This window comes from Microtus ochrogaster, chromosome 5, assembly GCF_000317375.1.
Source record: "Microtus ochrogaster isolate Prairie Vole_2 chromosome 5, MicOch1.0, whole genome shotgun sequence".
Classification (NCBI taxonomy): Eukaryota; Metazoa; Chordata; class Mammalia; order Rodentia; family Cricetidae; genus Microtus; species Microtus ochrogaster.
In genome coordinates, this window is record NC_022012.1 from 10,539,802 (window position 1) to 10,562,003 (window position 22,202).

Below are 22,202 nucleotides of genomic sequence, written 5' to 3' on the forward strand. Positions count from 1 at the left end.
TTGTTGTTGCCCTTAGAGTTAGACTTACAAATGGGAGAGGTTCTTGAGTTCTGCCTTGTCAATCACAGTGTTTATACTGCCATAGAAAGAGCCCAGGCATCCCTTTTACTATTTTTACCTTTTCTTCTGTGAAATGTTGATACTTTGCAGTTGATTCTAACAATCCTTCTCTGTTGGCTTCTTATTATATCTTTTATTTCAAACATCAATCATACCACATGTGGACAGTCTTCTGATGGCCTTCCTTCAATAAGATGTAGTCTTTTAATGTTAATTAAACAAGCAGTATTTGCATTATTTTAATTAGCTATAATATGTTATTTGTAGCTAAGCCACTTAGCGAATTATGACTTTTATTTTCATGCATGTCTTTGTCTTAAAAAAATAATCGAAGATGGACCTGTGTTTTGGATTGCTTTTTTTCTGAACACTTATTTAAGTTGACCTCCAGATTTTTCACCAGTTGGGTTTCCTATTTGAACTGCACACGGTGACTCATATTTCCTCACACTATGGTCTCTGTGAAGCTTCTGGGGGCTCTGCCTCCAATAGTTGACCCTCCATGCAGCTCCTGTGTATACTATGTTAAAACTCTACTTCGGAATCATCTAGTTTATTCTCTCTTTCATTTAGAGATTCTGTAAATTGCTTCCCAGGGGAAGGGGGTCATGGGAGGCAAATTTTATGAGAATTTGTATGGTTAAATCCTTAGGCCTCACTGAAAATTAGATTACATTAGGAAATTGAAGCAAGCTTCTGCCTATTGTTTTTGGGAAATCCAAAGACTCTGAAGCTTGTAAGAAGCCTGATTTTTTCCCAATATGTTGGTAGGCCATAATTTTGGAATTTCATGACCTTTAGTTATTCTGTGATTTAGCATGGAGTTGTTCTAGCCTGTGCTGGATCCTCAGTAGGCCCTTGTAATCTTGAAATTCTCATCCTTCAATTTGGTAAAATTTCTTGCATCATTTTATTGGCGATTTCCTTTGTTCTCTCTTCCATCTTCATGGAAGTTTTCTTATTTGTATCTGAGATTTAGGCTTTCCTGGAACTCTCTGTCTTGTCTGTGCTCTCAAATTCTCACTTCTTGCTTGAGTTCTGGGGACAGTTTCTCATTTTGAATTGTTTTTGAGACTGACTGACTCTGACATCTTCCAAGCTCCCCTCTCTTTTTTTATGTAACTGAAGTCCCCTCCCCCACCTCACCAGCCTTTTCGTTTGGCTAATGTACAACTTTAGCCTCAGATTTGTGCATTATGATCACAGAATCTTATCTCTCTGAGGATATTAATAATAACTCATGGTGCTTTTCTGCCTGTATAGTTTCTTTTGGAATTCTGATCTCTGTGATAGGCTACTTTGTGTTTTAGGCTAGCTAGGTTACTGTGCTCTGCCATTTAAACACTGGCCTAGATGTTTAGGTGTTTGTAAATTTGTCAACTTTTACAGTCAGGTCTCTCCATAACATGTGTGGGCCGAAGAATTTTTTCCTCAAAATCAACACCAAAGAAATTTTACCCATTTCCTGATAATTGGCTTGCTTTATGGATTATTATTTCAATGCTGCAAAACCAGTTCTTAGATGGATTTCCAGCTGCTAGCCTATCCTACAAATTTTAGACTTACTAGCTCCAAATCACATTAGTGAATTCTATAAGATTAAATTTCTTTCTTTCCCTTTCTGTGTATGTGTGTGAATGTGCATGTGTGTGATATGTGCATGTGTGTGATATGTGCTGTGTGTGAGTGTGTGTGAATGCGCCTGTGTGTGATATGTGGTGTGTGTGAGTGTGTGTGTGAATGCATGTGTGTGTGATATGTGGTGTGGGGGGGGAGAGAAAGCATGACAGATACTTCCTATTGATTCTGCTTCTCTAGAATACTCTCTCTTCCAAATTACAGAAATCCCTTCATGATCTTCTGCAGGACGCTGTCTTGATGGAGCAGTCAACTTAACTGACTTCCTGCCTCTAAAGACTGAATAGTTATGTGTTAGGTGGAGGGGTGCTGGTGCTTTTTCTCAGCGGTTGGGGTTTAGTAGGCCAGTTATTCCACCCCTGGTTGACCAATTAGAAACAGGATAATCACAGACACTAGCCAGCACTGCCCACCAGGGCCTTCAGGTCAATGGGAGTGTTACCAGCACACATACAAAAAAGAAACTATGAAAAGCACCCGGATCCAGGGTCAGAAAAGATGTTTGCAGCCTATGAATCTAGTCGTAGAGAAGCCAATACTTGCTCACACTCACTCACACAGCTGGGTGGACTTAAACTCAGGCCTGGTCAGAGTGGTCCTGACCTTTTTCCAACACCAAATATTAGTCCAACAACAACTTACTGCTCATTTCTTAGTCATCAGATGAAGCAGACTGTCATAGGTCTGTACTGTGACCTCAGACCCACAGGACAAAGGGTCAGAGGGCTCTGGGAACGAGCCTGCTTCTAATTTTGTTTAATTTTGGAGGAAGTTTTTGATACAAAATGCTAGCGGAAGCAATGGTTTAAAATATTCAAATTAGATTTTAAGTCAATAATGACATCTATTGTTCATCCTCTTTGAATGTCTTGATTATCAAAATTAACCTGTTAATACCATAATGGTATTACTTTTATTCTGTCACAGAACCATGTTTTAACGATCTTTATATCAGTAAGTCTGCCCTAATAATCCAAGTGATCTATGATTTAAATGTTACTTCCAGCCACTCAACAGAGAAGCACAATGATCCCAGAACAGGGGAGCGGTCCACTAACCTTCCTCCAAGAGGCACCGGAGAGGCTATGAGGCTATTCTAAGACATAGAACTGGTGACTGATTGAGCCTGAACTTGAATCCAAGCTTCCCAAGTCCAAGAACTTTCTATAACACTGTAGAGTCTAGACATTATTGAGTGAGACTATGGCTTGCCAAGAAGAAGAGGAGGGAGCTTGTGATAATTTCACATAGTTCTCCCAGGGGCAAAAGAGAAATAGTAAGACAGACAAGAACAGACAATCCTTCTGGGAGCCAAATAATCAGTAGATGAACAAAGTCATGTATGTTTCTGTTCTTTCCAAGAATTCCCGATGTTTCTATCACACACACACACACACACACACACACACACACGCAAGTACATACACACATGTACACACACTCCAACACACACATATACATGCATACACACTAACATATAACCACATACACCTACATACATGCAATGTACCAACACGTGCATACCTACATATACACATACCAACACACATACACATTCACATACAGTTGCACACGTGTACACACTTATACATGCACAACTATACCTACACACACTATAACATCAACACACATAGTATTACAAACGAGTAAACAGGCCTGTAGGTAAGATGGTTCTCACATAGTTCTCGAAGCCAGTGAGCAGATGGCCTGTGCACACTTCTCAGCCCGTAAAAAGGAAATGGCCCTTCTGGCATTGAAATATGTGTACAAAAAAAGCCACAGCTTCTTTCCCTTCAAATCTTGGCGACATGGGAAGTGTATTTTTAAGCCTCGCCTCAAAATCTGCGTTCCTGTTTACGCTCCCACTTTAGCTGTGCAGATGGCCTTGAAACCTGTACCCAGGCAAACTTAAAGTGCTTCTCCTCCCCTTACCCAAAGAAGAACATCACAAAATTAAATGTAAAAAATAGAATTAGAACAAGCAATTATAGAGCAAATTTGGGTGGTGTAGGCAAATGATCAAGACACTTCCTGTCTTGATCCTGCCTTGCCTAGGTGTTTTTCGACCCAGTTCACGTGGGCAGTGGCCTCAGCCTTCTGCTCTGCTCATCAGTGTTGATGAACATTCTTTCGGTCCATTGTCATGATAAGAAAACAATGCCCTCAGCACTGATGTGGAAAGACACACACACACAGACAGACACACACACACACACACACACACACACAGAGACAGACACACACACACACACACACACACACACACACACACACACACACACACAAAATATCCAAGACCTAGAGTTTCATCCTCTGCCATGCTGGCTGAATTATGACATGATCATGACTTGTGTATTTACTGAGGACCTGGGTCCAAGGTTGGGTCCTGGCTGTTGGCCATCACTGCATGTGGCCACTGCTGCCCATCACTGTATGTGGCCACTGCTGCCCATCACTGCATGTGGCCACTGCTGCCCATCACTGCATGGGGCCATGTCCATGATGCTTGCCTTCTGAGAACCCCACCTTGCTTTTCCTGGATCATCATATTCGTGAATGCTCTGCCAGAGAAAACAGGGTTCTAGATTCCAGAAGTCAATGAACCACACAGGTAGTAGGAGCTTTAGTGGATTGGAATCACGGTGGACTCTGAAGTCAGTGTCACCTCCCTGTTGCTTATAAACCCGATAACTCCAAGCAGAAAAGATAGCTCTGCCAGCCAAGTGTTAGTCTCACAAACATGAGGACTTGATTTTGGTCCGGGCCCCAGAACCACTGGAAAAAGTCCAGCATGATGGTGCGTCTTGTAATCTCAGCGCCTGAGAGGGAGTTAGAGGCAGGAGGATCCCTGGGACTCAGTTAGCTTAGCTAAATTATTGAATGCCAGAGATGTCAGGTGAGCCATGCTCTGAGGATCAACAGTGGAGGTGACCTCTGGCTTCCACTTGCATGCACATACATGAGCATGTACATGCACCCAAGTGTACTTACTCTTTCTGTGTCTCTGACTTGTCTCTGTCCCTTTCATCTGTCTATCTCTGTCAATGCCTCTTTCCCACCAACTGACGCCAGAAACGGTTTTCACCATGAATTTTAGGCTGAGTATCTGCAAACCCCAGTTAACATGGGGAATGTGTGAGTGGGTGGTGGTAGAGAGAGAGAGAGAGACGACAGAGAGAGACAGAGAGAGAGACAGAGACAGGGAGAGACAGAGACAGAGAGAGATGTCAGGTGAAACGCTAAACATGCGTGAGAATGATTTAACTGCTGATATTGTCCCTCATCATTGTCAATTTGATTTTTTTTTCTTTTGTAAGCAAGGTACATTCAATGTTTTAGGAACCTGTCAAATAAAAACCTCTGGAGACTACTGGGTTCTTCCCCAAGACAGGTGGACCACATTTCAGGTACTGTGTGTTCAGCCAGACCTTGAAGAGGTTCCTTGAGGGTGAGTTTGCTTTTATGTGCTCACATCATGAGGTATATAGTAGAATTTCGTCTTTTAGATATTCTTTTGTGTCTTCACAGGACTTAGACCTTTTGAACTTTGCTGTTAGCATCTGTTGTTACTCATGCTACCCAAAATAACTCCAAAAATTGGTGAACTTGTTATTTCGAAGAAAGTCCCTCAAATAAGAAAAACATTTTCCATACGTTTCAGAGTTCGTCTAAATGATCTCCACTGCATAAGTACAGCCATCAGATCCACTCTTCTTGCGCCTCTGTTCAGCGGGCCGACAGCGGAGCACTTGTGAAATGGGAGGGGAAGAAGGCTGCACACGTGGCACCTGCTGGCTATGGCAACAGACGTGGCACTTAGGACTTGATGTGGGTCAACACAATACAGCCACTTGATAAAGTCTTACAGACAGAGCTTCCTGACTCTTACAAGAAGAGGAACTAAATACTCCAAAAAATAGGGTCCAAGGCAGCTAAAGGGGCTTTATTGCAAAGAACACGTCTGTGTCCATCTCTCTGAAACATCTGAGAGCCTATCATGGGACTTGATTTATAGAATATCCATATTATAAAATAAATATTTATAGAATATTTATAGGTGCTATTATTTTGACCTTTGAAGATCTTGGGGTAACCTGATTTTGTTGACAAGAGGGTGATGCTCCAGGTCTGTTCATCTGACCTTCAACTCATGTCAATGTCCTGGGTCTCTTTACCTCTCCTGGAAGATACAGACCAATTCCTGTAGATAGAAAACTCATAGGGTCCTCTGGTAACAGTAGTTTTTATACTTGAATGTGCACAGAACCTGCCTTGTTAAAACAGAGATGTCTGAATTCCTGGAGATTCCGATACTTCAGGTTTGGGTCTCCTCCCCATTGCTTTTGGATTTTTTTTTTTTTGGTAAAACATCTAGGAGTTTGCAAAGTATGATTTTGTTACCCAGCAGAGGGTTCTTCTGATGTGCCCAACAAAAGACAGAGACAAGCAAATATATTTTCTTTTAAACAAACAATCAAGAGCCTCCTCAATATCAAGACCTCATTTTAACAAGTGTCTTGGGTCATCTGATGTTTCTTACAGTCAGAGAACCAATATCCATAACACAGTGGGAAACAAGAACTAGAAGGTTCCCCAGATTCCAGGGCACCTCGGAGCCAGAGGGTAAAGGCAGAGTATTGTCTAGTGAACTTGTTGGGGTACAGACTGAACCAGCAGGTTCAGGTGGGATCTGAGACGCATCTTTCCATTATCTTCAGTGATGGTGTAGCTTTTCCTGGGACACATGAGTAAAGCGAGGAGTAAAATTCTGGCTTTATACTTTCCCAGGTATGTGATGCTAGAGTTTTATTTAACTTTGCTGGCAAATTTAATTGTAAAATGGGAGAGGGTGGTAGAAGGGAAGAATGTTCCCAGAGTATTGAAAAATCAAATGTCTTAGTATATAAGCATTTGCAAGGTAAGCAATAGTCCAGTACTCTCAAACTTGTATCCATGACCACTGAAAATTTGCCAGGGCTTCCTTTCAGGATTTAGGCTTCCAGTTTCATGCAAAGCTGTCTGAGGATTTGCCTCTGGCCTAGTGCCCTGTTTCACTAAATTACAGCTCAGTTTCCTCTGTGTTTTCCCTTAATTGTCTGGAGTTGAACATCACGAGGCATGGAGAACTGTGCACATCTTAAGCAGAATGTGGGTGCTCCCTGGTCTGCGCCCCTCCCAATGGGTCTGAAAGTGTGAGGGTTAGAACTGGTTGCAGCCAGTTCTTCTTCACGGGGGTTGCTGTTTTCAGGTCACATTTATGAGATATATGCAATTTTAAGACATTATTAAGGGTGAACCTTTCTTCTGTGGCTGATTTACAGAGTCACGTTCCAAGCTCGCACTCTGTGCTCTGACTCCTTTGGGGTTCCCGAGGACTGCTTCTTGGGCAGGAAGAATTATAAGGTTGGTCAGAGCTGCTGACTATGCCATTCTAGGCTGGTCGACACAACTCTCTGGTCCTTGCGCCAAGGCTCTCGTTGGTTTGGGGCAGTTGGGGGAGGAACCCATCCTGAAAGGAAATGCTGCTTGCTGTGGGCTGACTGCTTTACAGACTATTAATGCTCTGGAACACCATGCCACAGTTTGAGAATGGAGTTTGTGACCATGAGATCCAACATCCAGTCCTCTAGTGTTGTTCCATGATCAAGGGGATGGCGATGGCAAATCATGCTCTGGTGCTGTACAGTGATCCTTGGGGGAGAGTTAAAAACCAAATCAAACCAAACCAAACCAAAAGGAAAAAGCAGGTTGGTGTTTCAGTGAACTCTGTCATCAGATGGTCGTGGGCAAGGGCTTACCTCTGAGACCTCAGTCTATGTCTTTAATTCAAATGTCCTCTTGGAATGCTGCATGTATCCCAGCTTTTGATCTGGGAGCCCAAAACTCTGGCTCTGTGATTAGACGTCTCCAGCAGGCGGAGGAGTTCATGAGGTCACGGCTGTACTTCATCTCACCATGATTTATAGAAGGTGATTCTCTTAAGTAACTTTATGATTAATTTAAGGTTCCATAAGCAGGAAGTAGAGGTCTGACTTTTGGCTCATTCCTTTCTTGTAACCCACCCTCCTAACTTGGTAAAAGGGATTTTTCAGGTAGGAAAAACAAGGACATGATAAAAATGCCCATGATAGGTGCTGGAGAGATGGCCCAGTGGTTAAGAGCACCGACTGTTCTTCCAGAGGACCCAGGTTCTGTTCCCACTGTTCACATGGCAGCTGCCTTTAACTCTAGTTCCAGAGAGCCTGATGCCATCTTCTTGCCTCATATGCACCAGGCACACACACAGTGCAAAACGTCCATGTGGCCAAAACACCCATACACATAACATAAAACAAAAACAAACAACAAATCTGTTTAAAAGTCTTTTTTAAAATGCCTTTGATATTAATAGAAAATGGAAATAAGAAAAATAGATCCTTTTCTTTGAGGCCAAGTCTTCATCTTACAGCCAGGAAGCCTGCAGGTCCCCCCTCGCATACTGGAAGAGGACCTCTGATATTCTTACTAGGTGGTGGTTGTTCTACCAGGAGCCATGCTTTCAGAGCCAGGTTCTCTCAACCAGGCTTGCAGTGGCTTGTGGGATGGCTGCCTCTGTGGGGTCTCCTCAATCAGCAGAGTAGTGGGCTTGAGGCAAGGGAGCGACGGAGATGGATGTGAGAGAGGACACATGGATCATCTTAGGAAAGCATCTTAAGTGCAAAGAGAAGACCAAAGCCGACAAGAGACTACATCATCTTGGAAGGAAGAGGAGCCCAGACTTGAGAAGAAAGCCCTATCATGGAGAAAAATAGAGCATTGGAGAGCAAAGAGAGACAGCACAATACACAGCAGCCTGACCCTTAGGGAAGGGAAGGAAGAAGCATGGGAAACAGTGGTGTGCAGTTCAGCTGGTGGAATCCACGAGGCCCTGAGTTTGATCCCCAAGTGCCACACACACTGAGTGTGGTGGTGGGGATGCCTGGAGCCCCAGTGCTCGGAAGGTAGAGGCAGGAAGACCAAAAATCTGAGCCTGTCCTTCGTTACCTACGCATTAAGTCTGAAGCTGTCCTAGGATATAGGAAACCTTGTCTCAACGAAACAAAAGAAAACAGAAAAAACCCTGGTGTTCCTCAGAGGGGTCCTGGAGTCATTTGGTTATATAACATACCTGCTCTGGGTACTTAGCTAAAGGATTTCATGGCAGTAAAAAATGCACCCTGCTGAGCCAGACTCCCCTTTGTTCAGCAACTGTTATTATTTTAAAGATAACCCTCTGTGGAAGACCATAGCTTTGCCAGGAAAAACAACGCTCTAACATGGCTAAAGTATGTTGCAATTTGTGGCTGCGTACCCAGGATTTGACATGGCGTGGTGTTCCATTTCAACCCAATTTAATTATATGGCCCTTTCGTATACTGTCAGTGGCTCACACTGGTAGAGCTTTTTTCGCCTCATGAAAAACTGGCCGTGATTTGTCACAAGGGCCCGGTTTGCAGAGCAGCTAGAGGAGAGTCACTGCCCATCATTCGGGAATTATGGAGCCATAACCACCCTTTATGTACATATACTGCTGAGACAGTAAAAACAGCAAATAGATTTCTTAAACCGCGACTGTAGACACTTCCCCCAGGGCGCTGGGCCCTCGCTGTGACAGGGACGCATGTGAGTCTGAACAGCGCTGCTGTCTGTTCCTGCACCGCATCATCCCACACAGTTTATAACATTCTAATAATAAAGCGGACTCTAAATTCAGAGTCAGGCTGCACGAAAAGTAGATGCTGACGCAGAGCAGTCTCGAGCGATTGTGAAGAATGTTTAAATCCACTACGCAGGCGGCTGCTGAGTAAACCTGCAAAGGGGCCGGGAGGGAACCAGCTGGGGAGGCGGCAGCCGGCCAGAAGGAAGCCCGACCCGGTGATCACCACACAGGCCCTGTGTCAGGTGGGAATCCTGAGATCTCAGGCTCCTGAGCCTTCAACTGGAGGGAGAGATGTTCAGTGCATCAGTGTCTCCTCCTTCCCCCTTCATTTCCTACCCCCACCTCCCATCTCTCTTCTGCTCTCTCCTTCCCGTGAGGATATCCCTGGGGAAGACACGACTAGACAAAACATTGTACCCACCCTTGACTGGCTCCCCTCCTGAGATTCTCAGTATATTGTGTATTTTCATCTCCATATAGTATGTGCATGTGTGTGCATGCATGTGTGCAAGAGAGAGAGAGAGAGAGAGAGAGAGAGAGAGAGAGAGAGAGAAAGAGATAGAGATAGAGATTATTAGGAGGGTATAAAGACTAGAGAACATCCTTAGGAGTTATTTTTCAGACACTCCCATCTTTACTGATTTGGAGATTGGCTGGCCATCGAGCCCCAGGAGTCAACTGTCTCCCTCTTCCCAGTGCTGGGGTTACATTGCCATGTCTAGCTTTTAATATATGACTCCTAAAGATAAAACTCAGGTTTTCACACCTGCAAAGCAAGTACCGGCTGACTGGAGCATCACCCAGACCCCTCTCCTTTATTTTGATGCCTTGCCTCTTTGTAGAGTTAAGAGCAGAATTATTTTCAAGACACATCTCAAAAGCAGGCTCTAAAGACCCTTAACTCTTGATTATCTTCCCAGGGTGGCAAGTCAACGCCTCCATCAATTTTAGTTTCTGGTAAAGTTCTATCCAAGCTTGGATAGCAGCTCCAGTCAGTGCAGTGACAGCAGGTGGCTCCTGAAGTCACACCTTGCAGGGAACTGAAGTCTAGAAGGGTGTGGGGTGTGTGGAGGGGGAAGAGGTAGTTGTATCTGCAGTCTGGCATCCAGTTACTGGCTAACCCGGATAACCTGCAACCATCAAGATTATGCAGAACGGAGGGTTCAGAAGGTCTGAGCATCCTCTCCAGGAGGGTCCTGGGGAAGGACGGGTGTGCTGGTTGTGAGGGGGGAGCCTCCCACAGGTGCATGTCCTCCCCTGCCCTTAGCGCCTGCACACAGTGCACTCACCACCAGAGGGCAGACCGCTGCAGCTGCCCCCGTGCAGACAGGGATTGCGTTGGCATGCATCCGGGTAGAGCACGCAGCCCAACTTCAACTCTGTCAGACCCACGACTTCCGCGAAGCTGCTGCGCTTGTTTTGGAGGGGCAGCTCGTTGTGATTAAGCACCACCGAGTCCAGGCAACCCTGGAAACCACCGAGGACCTGGGTGACTCGTGTGTCCATCAGACTGCGGATGTTATCGGCCTGCACCAGGGCACCAAAGAAGATGGCACTCTCGGTGCTTAGAGTCTGGAAGTACAGGGGCGCCCTGCGCCGCTCCACATAACTGTCGTCCAGGGCCAGGCTGGTGAAATTGCGATTGAGCTCCAGGAAGACCGAATGCCAGCTCCCGTCGTTGACAGCGCGGCTGGAGATGCCCAGGATCCCAGGGCCGCTGCCACAGTCCAGCTGGAACCACAGTTTGCCTTCCACAATCTGCGCGGGAAGAAATGCAGAGCCCTCGTGAGTCTAGTTTTGGAACGCTGTGAACCCAACTGGGCAGATGTTCCATCCAGGCCTGTGTCTGCACCTGCGTGAACTAAGCCCTCCACTACCTGCTAGGAAAACATTGGCCGGAGGGAAACACTTCTCAGATCTTCCTGCTGCCTTTCATAGGGGCGACCAGGAAGCTCACAGTGGTATTTAAAAAAGGTTCTTTCAGCGGATCGTCACCCCTTTAGACTCACTACGATATCTTGTTTGTTTTTGCACCTCTCTCAGTCACAAGAATGATTTCCATAAACTCACCAATAATCACTGGACACCCACCAGGTGGTAGTCATGAAGCTTATACGATGGAGCCAGCCCTTCTGGGGTTTGCTAGTCTAGTGGGTGGATGGCCACATGTTAGCTCTGCAACATCCTCCCCGAATCAGTTTGCAAGAGTGTGATGTAGGAGAGAAGAGAGCCAGATAGCAGCAAGGCTTCCTGGTGCCCCGCTTTGTGGGTACTGTGGATTTTAAACTCTCTGTGTTAATCACTGATGTCATTCTTAAGCCTGTTTTTCCTGCATAGTTCACGGTATAGACAAGAGGCACTCCCAGAGTGCATGGCTCCTGCATACAACAGGGGTGGCCAATCTTCTGTCGTCCCTGGACTACACCGTGAGAAGAATAAATGTTTATATTCCTTTTTTGTCATCCATAAAAGTATGAAATTCATATTCCAGAACTTCACAATTGAGTAATAAAATGGAAATCATGGAAAATCTAATAACATTGAAGTGAGTTTGTAGTTTTGTGTTGAGCTGCATTCATAACTATACTAGAGTGTGTTGGTTAGGAGTTAGGCACCCCTGGCTTGGCATTCATGCGTGTGTAATAACAGAACCTTCTGGTCAGCTGTTTGCACTCTGGGGGTGTTCCAGTCCCTCGTCAGGATGCTGCAGGGGAGACCTCAGGGTGTCATCCTCATCTCCTGGAGGCTAACACCAGGGAGCATTGCCCATATGTGAGAAAGATATACCACAGAAGGATCCTAGCTGTCTATGTAGACCCAGGCTCCCCTGCTGTTGAGGAGATGGCCTTTGACCCTTGCTTCTCCACTCTGGACTGTATTTCTTAGGAATGCTATATGGCATCAGGATGGAGGGATTGGGAGCCAGGTCCTTTTGTAGCCAAGCTTAAATTTGTGATCTAAGGGATTTAAAGCTGGGCACTGTGAGACATGGTTCTGTGGACTCCAGTGCCCAGTTGTGAATGGGGTAGGGGTGGTCTGTCTGTCCTGACAGACACTGACACCTGCATTGCTGAGCATAGCACAGACTTTTGTCAAGAGAAGAAAATTAGAAAGGAAGGATGGAAGTGACAGACCAACAAGGACACTCCTTCCGTGTCACCAGCAGCTAGCGAAATGAAATGTTATATGGATTTTTAGAAATGAGCAGAGCTGATCTTTGCACGGCGTGTTTTCCTTGAGGAAGCACAGTGGCCTCCACAGCATGAGCATCCTCACGAGCAGTCTGTCTCCGGCAGGTCCAGAGTCAGACCATCCAGTGACTCTCACCTCTGCTTTGGGACTCCATCAATTGTCTCACCCGCAAGTCAAGGCCACAGATTTGTGCCCCATTGACACTGGGAGCCTGGAGAGCAGGGCAGAGCCAGGGACTCAGAGAATGCAAAGCTTAACTCCAGGTCTGCCTGCACCACCCTGCTCTCTTGACAGCATGGCTCTACCTTGGTGGGCTTGGGTTTGGAGAATGGAAAAATGTGCCGTGGAGCCTGCTGCAGAACGACTGGCATCACACATGACACACACACACACACACACACACACACACACACACTGCTCTGTAAAATACCTATTTGGGTGTGAAAAGGGCTAAAAATATACATTCATTTCCAAAGAGCTTTCACCTATAATCACATGCAATTGTTGGCTTTTGTTGTTGTTTAGCAAACTAGACTGAATGGCTATTGTAAATTGCAGCAGACTTGCGCAGGGACAATGCACAGCTAATACCCACATCTGTATTTGCGTGTGAACAATAAACTGATAGAATACAGCTTTGGAGACACCTTCTTCCTCAGCAGCCCATCTGCTGTGTAGCCCCGTGGCTACAAACCACTATCCTCAGTCTGTCAGAGGAAGTCTGGCGGTGGAAAGTGCAGTTCACGGAAGTGTTCCAATTAACATATTACTTGGTTCATTCCCTTCCCCCATCACTACTCATTGCCTGTGGGTAATAACCAGAAAGAATTGACATGTGTCTGATACATGCACACACATTAAAATTCTGCAGCTAAGGAACTAAACTTATCCCTTGTGAATACTGAGCACAGTTAAGTCTCCCCTCCCCCTTCTATAACATAACAGCAGCAGGATCGCTAAGTGAAAGAAGCCAGGTGCCCACAGTTTTTATTTTTTTCCCCAAAGAAACATCACCTGCATCTTTATGGTTCTGGGTGTTTTCAATCATCAGGCTTGTTACCATGACACTCTAGAATATTGGTGCCCAAAGTTACCCTGTGAGAAGTTAATAACAGGAGGTATGCTATGCCGGAGATAAAGAACACTTCCTTCTCTTTGAATTATCTGAGTCCCCTTCATATGGGAAAGCCGTACTCTAATATTAGTTAATTTTTCTCTGTCAAGTTTTGAAGCATTTTTCTTTGCAAAAGATGAACTTCCTCAAATCAGAGCACCAGTGAGACACGGCAGTGGATACTGAAGTGTTTCTGATCTGCGAAAGGCCTGGAGTCATGCTATTGAGATGGCTTATCAGTTGGGCAGGTGGGCGATTGTTTTCGACGATATGCAAAATTCAGAGAAAGATAGATGCCCTTATGTTGTAAAACACCTACACCTTTAGAGTCATGTGAAGTCAGTGGTGTGCTTTGACCAATTTGTAATGGCTAGGGAATTAAAAGACGAGAAATCAGACCCATAAAAGTCATTTTCAAAGGAAAGGACTTTGAGTAGAAATTATTAAATTATGGGTCTCATCACTTTGGAGCCTTAGTATATCTCTGTAGGTTCAGTGTAGCATTGTCTTGCTAGAGGGCTGTGTTAGCTAGCTTTATCGCTTCTGTGACCAAAATGTTTTACAGAACCAGCATAGAGGAGGATTTCTCTTCAGCTAGCTCTTTCAGGGGACTCGGTGCATCCCACCCAGGAGGGTGTGATGGGAACAGGACAGCTCCCATCTTGGTGGTCGGGATGCAGAAGAAAACTAGACTTGGAAAGGAATCTCCCACATTTAAGGTGGGTCTTTTTTCTTTTATATATATATTTTTTCCGTTTATTTATTTATTAAAGATTTCTGTCTCTTCCCCGCCACGGCCTCCCATTTCCCTCCCTCTCCCCCAACCAAGTCCCCCTCCCTCGTCAGCAGGTGGGTCTTTTTTCTTTGTTAATTATCTCTGAAAGCCTCTCCCAGCCATAGCTAGATGTGTGCCTCATGCATCCCCTAAGTACATCTAAGTCTAATCAAGCTCTCAATTAAGACCAATCATCACAAGGGTCATTAAGTAGTCTCTGGAAAGGATACCTTCCATCATGTCTTTTCAAGGCCACTTAGTGGGTACTGGACATGTGGGGTACCTTAAGAAAAATTATAACTGGATGAGGAAATAGGAAATAAATAAATGGGCGGCTGTGCCTCTTGTTGACTCCTGGAGTGCCTCTGACGTGCTCATGAGTAGTTATTGCTCGTCAAAAACGTCTGTGAATTCCTGTGAATCCCCAGTCTTCTCACAGGCAGACACGGGCACTGCCTTTGGGGCGGGAGTGAGAATCAGAGAGAGATACATGAGAAAGTATTCTGCAGCCTCTGTGGTCCGTGCTGGAAAGACCCGCCCACACCACCTACAAATGTACCCTGTCTTTCTTTCGGTTCTGGGGTATGAAGCCAAATCGGAGAATAATCTGGTTAAACGACTTATTGACATATCACATTCCTAAATATGTTTTTATATTTAAGAACATTTCTACATTAGCAACTGAGGTTTCCGTCTGCTCTTCACTTGTTGCCAAGAGGTCTGACGCCAATGCTCTGAGCTTTGACTTGTCCTCATGTCAGCTCTGGAAATCCGACACTTTGTTCTTAACAGGCATGAAGGGGACTGAGCCCTTTCATACTCCATTGCCTTGGTTGCCAGGAAGCTCAGAAGTGGGTTTGTGCTCAACTAATGTATTTTCTATGCTGTTTCTTCAATCATGATATTTTTCTTTTCTTTTTTTAAACTTCATTGATTTCATTGTAACCTTTTATTTTCATGTCAATGGTGCTTAGATTTTTATTGCATTTTTGTGTTTATGGTAAGTCTCAAATCTCTTTTAGAAGCCAGGGTTGTAATGGGACAAGGAATGACAAGTGTTTTTTATTGCAGCTAGGATACAAAAATACTTCTGTCCTGATCACCATGCAACTCTTTACTAGCTGTCAGGGGATGCCCTCTGCCCCCTGATTGTCTTCAATACATTTTTACAGAACACACTCTGCTTGAGAAAATGCAGGCAACGAAGAGGTGCAGTTTAGGCCAGGATTTCGTATTAGTGGCCCAAGCAAAGCACAAGGTGCACACTGTACCTAAAGCCAATGAGATCAAATCTTCCGTGAGACTCAGTGTTCGGCAAGCCCCCTGTGAAGATACTACCGGCAACATGGGTGAAGATCTGCCCCAGTTCAGTACAGCTGCCTCCTGCTCTCGGCAAACCCAACATATGCAGAAGAACAGAGAGGGCAGTGATGGCCCACAACCCAAGGCCTTCACAGAGGGTCTCTTCAAATAGCAATGAGCCTTAGATTATTGGAATTCATAGTTAGGAATTCAATCATCCACTTTCAGAAACACATTTGTTTCATGCAGTATCACACACCTGTGTGGCGAGTGCTCCTTCAGGGGCTTCTTCTTTTCTCTCCCCGAGAGGTACACTGGTAACACACTTGCCTGGACAAGATTCAATGCAGGATCGACTCATCCTTATTGGATATTCTGCTCCCTCTCAAGCTTAGTGCTACGCAGGGATTATCTAACAGCAAATATTGACATCACTGCAACCGGTTAGAACTTGAAAGAGGAGAGGGAGGGCCAGAGGTACCAGGCCCTGGTGACTCTGGTAAGGCTCCCTCCTGTTACATTTCTAGCTGCTCCTGTTGGATGCTCAGTTTTCACTGGGCAAGCACTGCAGACTCCTAAAGAGCCCGAGCAATAGCACAGCGAATAAGAGACTAAAATAAAAACCGAGATACAGAACAGGACAGATCAGGGAAGGCTATTTCTCCCATACTGCCACGCCCAGACCCTGCATCTGGTCTTCTCTATCCCCTAGACCCCAAAGGTAGATCTGGTCTGGAGATGCGCAGGATGTGATCTGTGGTCAGCTGAATTAGAACGTCAGGACGGTGAGTGGAGGGGAGCTTGGAGGTGAAGAGCACGGGGTGGGATATGCTGCCCTGTGGGCTCAGGCCTCGGCTCTCAGTAACTGAGCAGCCTCGGATGAATATGCAAAACTCTGTGGGTTGTTCTTGATCAGGTAAGTGGGGATAATATGTCCATAGAATATTAATATTAAATTTTAAATTAGAAAGATGCAGATACATCTGTTAGTATTCTTGGTATAATTGTGAAGGCTCTAGATTATTATATACAAATGCCAGGTTTATTTTAAAGGAAATATGGCTACTTTAGGCGAACTTCTGAGGTCAGAAAAGAACTTAATAATTGGATAACTTCCCAGTCGAAGAGAGGGAGGAGTGATAATATGAGCAAAGGGGTCAAGACCGTGATGGGATACCCACAGAAACAGTTCGCCTGAGTTAAAGGGAACTCACTGACTGCAGAATGACAGGGAGGGAACCAGCGTAGGACCAAACTAGGCCCTCTAAATGTGGGTGACAGTTGTAATACTGGGGCAGACTGTGGGGCCACCGGCAGTGAGACCAGGAGTTATCCCTACTGCTTGTACTGACTTTTTGGAGCCCATTCTCTTTGGAGGGATTCCTTGCTCAGCCTAGATATAGTGGGGTGCACCTTGGTCCTGTCTCAAAATGATGTGTTAGACTTTGTTGACTCCCTATGGGAAGCCTTGCCCTCTCTGAGGAGTGGATGGGGGTAAGACGGGAGGGAAGGTGGAGGAGGAGAGAGGAGGGGCGGGAGTAGGAACTGGTATTGGTATGTAAAATGAGAAAAGATTGTTTTTAAAAAAAATTAATTAAAAAATTGGGTGACATGGGTCATGAGAAAATATATAGAATATCTGTGCCCAAGATCTACTTTTTCCCCAGCAACAGTGTGGCCAGAGTATGGAGAGACATGTGGTGGACATGGATACTCAACCCGTTAAAGAACTGGCCCTTGTCGTGGGATTCATAGAGAGGTCTGTCCTAATGAGATGTAGGGTTACTGGAATATAAATACATTTTCAAGCTCTTCCTATAGGGAGATGCCTATTCTCCTCCAGCCAGCTTTTAGATACACCTAAACAGAAGGATGTTGGCACGCTTTCCAATCCCGTTTCACTCTCTTTTGTCCTGAAGTCTGTTCTGGTCTTCCAAACTCACAAGACAATAATTTTAATATCTCGCAATCTAATAGTCACTGTAGCCATATAAGAAACAATTGTGTTGGGGCATGGCAGCTCACGCTCATAATCACAGCACGGAGAGGTTGAGGCAGAAGGAATGTTTTAAGTTTGAAGTTGTCTTCACAATAATGCAGATGACTACAAGACAGAGCTGTAGAAGCATGCAACTGTTTTACAAACCTTCAGAATCATGCAGGGGTTGGCCCGGGTGTACATTATAATCCCATTGCTTTGCAGGGTTCTCAGGCGCAGGGCTAGCTTGAAATCCTCTTCCTTGCTATTTTCAGAAAGCCGGTACTTGATGTAGCTGTTTCCAGCAAAGCTGAGAGAAGTGTGCCCTGAAAAGAACATTCCAATGGCAAAGGCATTCATTTAAAATCCAGAGATTAAGGACCTCACCACACACACAGCAGAAAAGCTGATTACAGACCACAAGCAGGTAAGGATGGAACGCAGGGATATCAACTAAAGCTGGTTCACACAATTCTACATCATTAAATTATTAACCAAATTCATCCCACTTATTTCATGTTCAGAGCAACTTGGTGAATTCCATAATGTGGATTTTCTTAGTATCATTAGATTCTTAACTCCCTCTTTCCAAACATTGTATTATTAAAAGATATCATTTGCTTCCTCCCCCAACATTGCCTTCCCTTAGACACGTAAGAGTGTGGCTGGGTCAGGCAGTGCATGCCAGAAATCCCAGCGTAGGAGAGGTTGCTGCAGGAGGCTCTCAAGCCTAGATTATAGAGCGAATTCATTGTCACCCTGAATGACTTATTCTCAAATGAAAAAGCAAACAAAAGCTGTAGCTCGATGATAGAGAACTTGCCTTGCATATATGCGGTTCTAATTCAATCCCTCATAGTGAAAAATAAAATGAAATAAAAAGAATTTTCAGTTTTATGAAACAAGGACAAGGCAGTGATGCTACTCTTGTGGAATACTTATGTTCTCCAGGATCTCAATGCCAAACAGCTAACTGGTGCCAGGGGTTGAAGAGAGGAAGCCCTCTGCAGTCACAGTTCCGTTTGCTAATCATTCACTACAAGGCTTCCCTTCTTAGTCTTTCTGTCTGTCTCTCTGTCTCTGTCTTTCTCTCTTTCTCTGTCTCTCTCTGTCTCTCTCATCTCTCTCTTCTTCTCTCTTAGGAAAGTATAGGCTTAAGATTGAGGGTCACGAGAAAAGAGGTTTTCAGAGGAAAGTCAGGCAGAGCGGCCAGCACAGCTGTGGGCTTCTCAGAGCAGAATCACCCCCAGAATACACCTTCCTAGCCTGTGTAGCCAAGCCCACTTACTCACCCGATTCTGAACTCACCTCGTTCTGAATTAACCCTCTTTTTAATTCCTTAACCATTTCTCCAATACAATGCTGCAGCAAACAGATGGATAGCCATGTAGAGTGAAAAGCAAGGAGAACGGAAATAAAGCAAATGGCTGATGGTCATGAGCAAACCAAAGTTCTCCGTTTAGAAGCTGGCAGGAAGGGATGCTGTGTGCATGAGTTGTGTGCTGGGGTAGGGACCCCTGCGTGACTTGCTCAAGCTTCCTGGTTTTCCCTTCATTTCATGGGCAGCTCTAGACAGAACACCAACCAGGGTGGAGTTTGGTTCTCATTTTTATAATAGGACTTTTCTTTGCAGAGAGCTTCTAAAGGCCCCCTTCAGCCAAGTGCCTTATACATTGGCATGGTAGCTTCTATTCCCACGATCACCAGTGTGATTATCATCCCTTACATTGCTTAGTATTGCCCACAGCCATGCTGTTGGGTGTGCATTACGAGAGATAGTAGCTCTCTTTGGTTCCAAGATTGGCATCAGTGTGCCTGGGTGTTGAATACACCTCACTACCAGTGTAGCAAATGAAGATGCTTTGAGAAAAAAAGAAGTGAAATCAAAGTGAAATGAGTGGAGAAAAACATCAAAGTGGATGAAGATCTGAAGTAGGAAATTATTTGGATGAAATGATGTAAACACTGATTTTCTTCTTTAAGATGCAAAGGTAAACATCTCAGTTTTCTGCAACATGGACTCAGCTAGAGCTCCACCGGGAAGAGCTGTCTTACTTGGTGTTCAGGGCTGGGTTTATTCTACGGGAAGCTGATGAGCCTGGCTCACATCTACCTCCTGCTGGCCTGGGGTTTTTAACGACAGCTTGGTGCAGCCTTCTGAATACCAGAGGCTCTGTCTCCTTTGTCCTTATAGCAGGACTCTGTCTTTCATAGCTGCACACTCTCATCAGCCATGAAACATGACCGTGCACCCAGGATATGGCCTTGGCTTTACACAAGGACCTCCGCTTTTACCTCTTGTTAGCATAGACCAGCTGAGACATGTTCCAGCTTAACATGAGAGTGAGTATAGGCCATGCTCCATTCTGAAGGTAAGTGTCAGATGGACATCCATGCGTCTTTTGGAGGGGTTTGGCAGAGACATTCACACAAAGAGAATGGTTCAGGAGTGGAGATCCAACCCTGAGCTGTCCATGGCACTCCATACCTGAGCACTCTCCAAGCTTTCCTGGTGGACACTGGCAGAGGAAAGGTCTCCTGCTGGCCTCGTAGCCCACACATTGCATGTCTTCTGGACACGGCTTCTCCACGCAAGGATCATTAGACCCCGGACACACTCCTCCTGTGGCAAAGGCAGAAGAGGCATGATCAGGACACTAAAAGATTCAGCACCAACTTTATGGATCATAAGAAATTGTCAAGGCCTGGACTTTATGTGATCTCAAGTGAGCTACAAAGGGATGACCCAGAAACGTGCATTAAGATGGTCAACATGGGGTATTGGTGTCCATCACAGATCTCTGTGTCTGTCAGCATTTTAGGGGCAGGCAGAAGCACGATAAGGGCAAAGGAAAATCCAGAGCTCATCTTATTAGGACAAAACATGCCAAAGTTTTATTTGAGCCAATTTCAGCTAAAGAAAGATCACCACATCGACTCTACCAGGAGGTACCAAAGGTTTCCAAAATCCTAGCATCATTTGCAAGCACTGTGAGCTTATCTCTTTTCTGCAGCCCAATACCACTCTGACTTGAGGGCAGATTGTAAGAGATGTCAGCTATTGATTTCAGGGAGAGAAGGCGTGTGTGTGTGTGTGTGTGATGGTTAGGGAGTACATATTCCTAAATAAAAGTCTAACTGTAAATTGTGAAAGCACACCTTATTTAATTTCCTAATCCTTTCTGTCACATGGTATTTTATTGATTATCTATAAGGAGACCCTGACAGCTATAAAAAAAAAAAAGCAGAATTATCCTTGGGTAAATCAGGCTTCCACTCCACTGCTCCATTCATGTTTGGTCAGATGAAAGTTTAATCCCTTAGAAGGGAAATTCCTGGAAGAAGATTAAAATGAACTAGGGCCCAGGTGAATTAGGTCAGAACTAGGGTGAAGGCAGGTACTGCCTGTAAGTCCCAGTCTCTGGCCTCCATCTTCGGAGGTCCCACCCCTGTGTCCGCCAAAACCTTGACCATTCCCCCAGTCTATTTAAACTGCTCCCGGGAAAGTCCCTTCTATGTCCTCCCCACCACTGTGGTCATGTTTGCAGCTTTCCGGTTCCCCTCGGGGCCACCCAAGAGCACAGGAATCCCATTAAACCTGAATATTCTTTAATTCAGCTTGTTGTGATTTGGCTTGATTGGGATTTTCCATCGGCAGAGAGCTCGTGTTAGGAATATTCCTAACACCGCCTATCGAAAGAAGCAGGTTTTTCACAGGTCCCAGGGTATTTTAAATGTATTTAGGACTTTTTCAGCCTGAAAGAGTTTAAGGGTCAAAGGTCTTTTGAAAAAGTGAATCAACTGAAATTAACCCTCAAAAGCAATGACAGTTAATATCCTCAGTAGCTTAGTGCTCTCGCTGGGGTGCTCCTTCCACTGAAGGAGGAACACACCAGACTTCAGGTGCCGTCTTCACTGGTACAGCTGGTCCTTGAACACGCTCTTCTCCATGACACCTTCCCTGGTCATTAAGGTTATCCCATGACAGTCAGTTCTTTGTGCAGGAGAAAGCAGGAATGTGAGCTAACTGCCTACAAATGGTTTTGGAACTGTAGTCCTCAAGAGGAGCATCCAATACTGACAAAGTCAGGAGTCACCAATCCCATCTGCCTCCAGCTGGAGCCCCGTTGCAAAGCTCACTCTTGGCATTGATGCAGCTCTCGGTCTTAGAAGATGGAGGAATTTTAAACTCAATATTTAGAATAAAAGTCAGTCTTGAGATTGATTTCACCCCAAGTCTTTATGATTTCATATACTCATCAGTATTGGTGAGATATCAACTGATGTTTGACCATCTCATAAGCCACTTCAAGGACCTCTGATGACCAGTTTTAAAATAACTTTAGGCGTATTTGTTCAATCAATAATAATTTGTTGAATTAATTCAATAAGAAAACTAAAAATATTTATTAATTCAATAAAGCAAGTGAGAGCAATGAGCTAAGAAGCCAGGGCCTACAAAGAA

At 44.8% G+C, this 22,202-nt stretch overlaps 1 protein-coding gene across 5 annotated transcripts in view; it reads right to left on the minus strand.

Annotated features, from left to right (window-relative positions):
- Positions 1–22,202, minus strand: part of Fat3 (FAT atypical cadherin 3) — a 593,378-nt gene that overhangs the window by 14,832 nt on the left and 556,344 nt on the right. For all 5 annotated transcript variants that reach the window (XM_026779396.1, XM_026779394.1, XM_026779395.1 and 2 more), the window contains 3 exons: positions 20,226–20,360; positions 17,906–18,063; positions 10,666–11,134 (listed from right to left, as the gene is read on the minus strand). In XM_026779396.1, the coding sequence (XP_026635197.1) occupies positions 10,666–11,134; positions 17,906–18,063; positions 20,226–20,360 (762 nt within the window). The remainder of the gene's footprint in view (positions 1–10,665; positions 11,135–17,905; positions 18,064–20,225; positions 20,361–22,202) is intronic.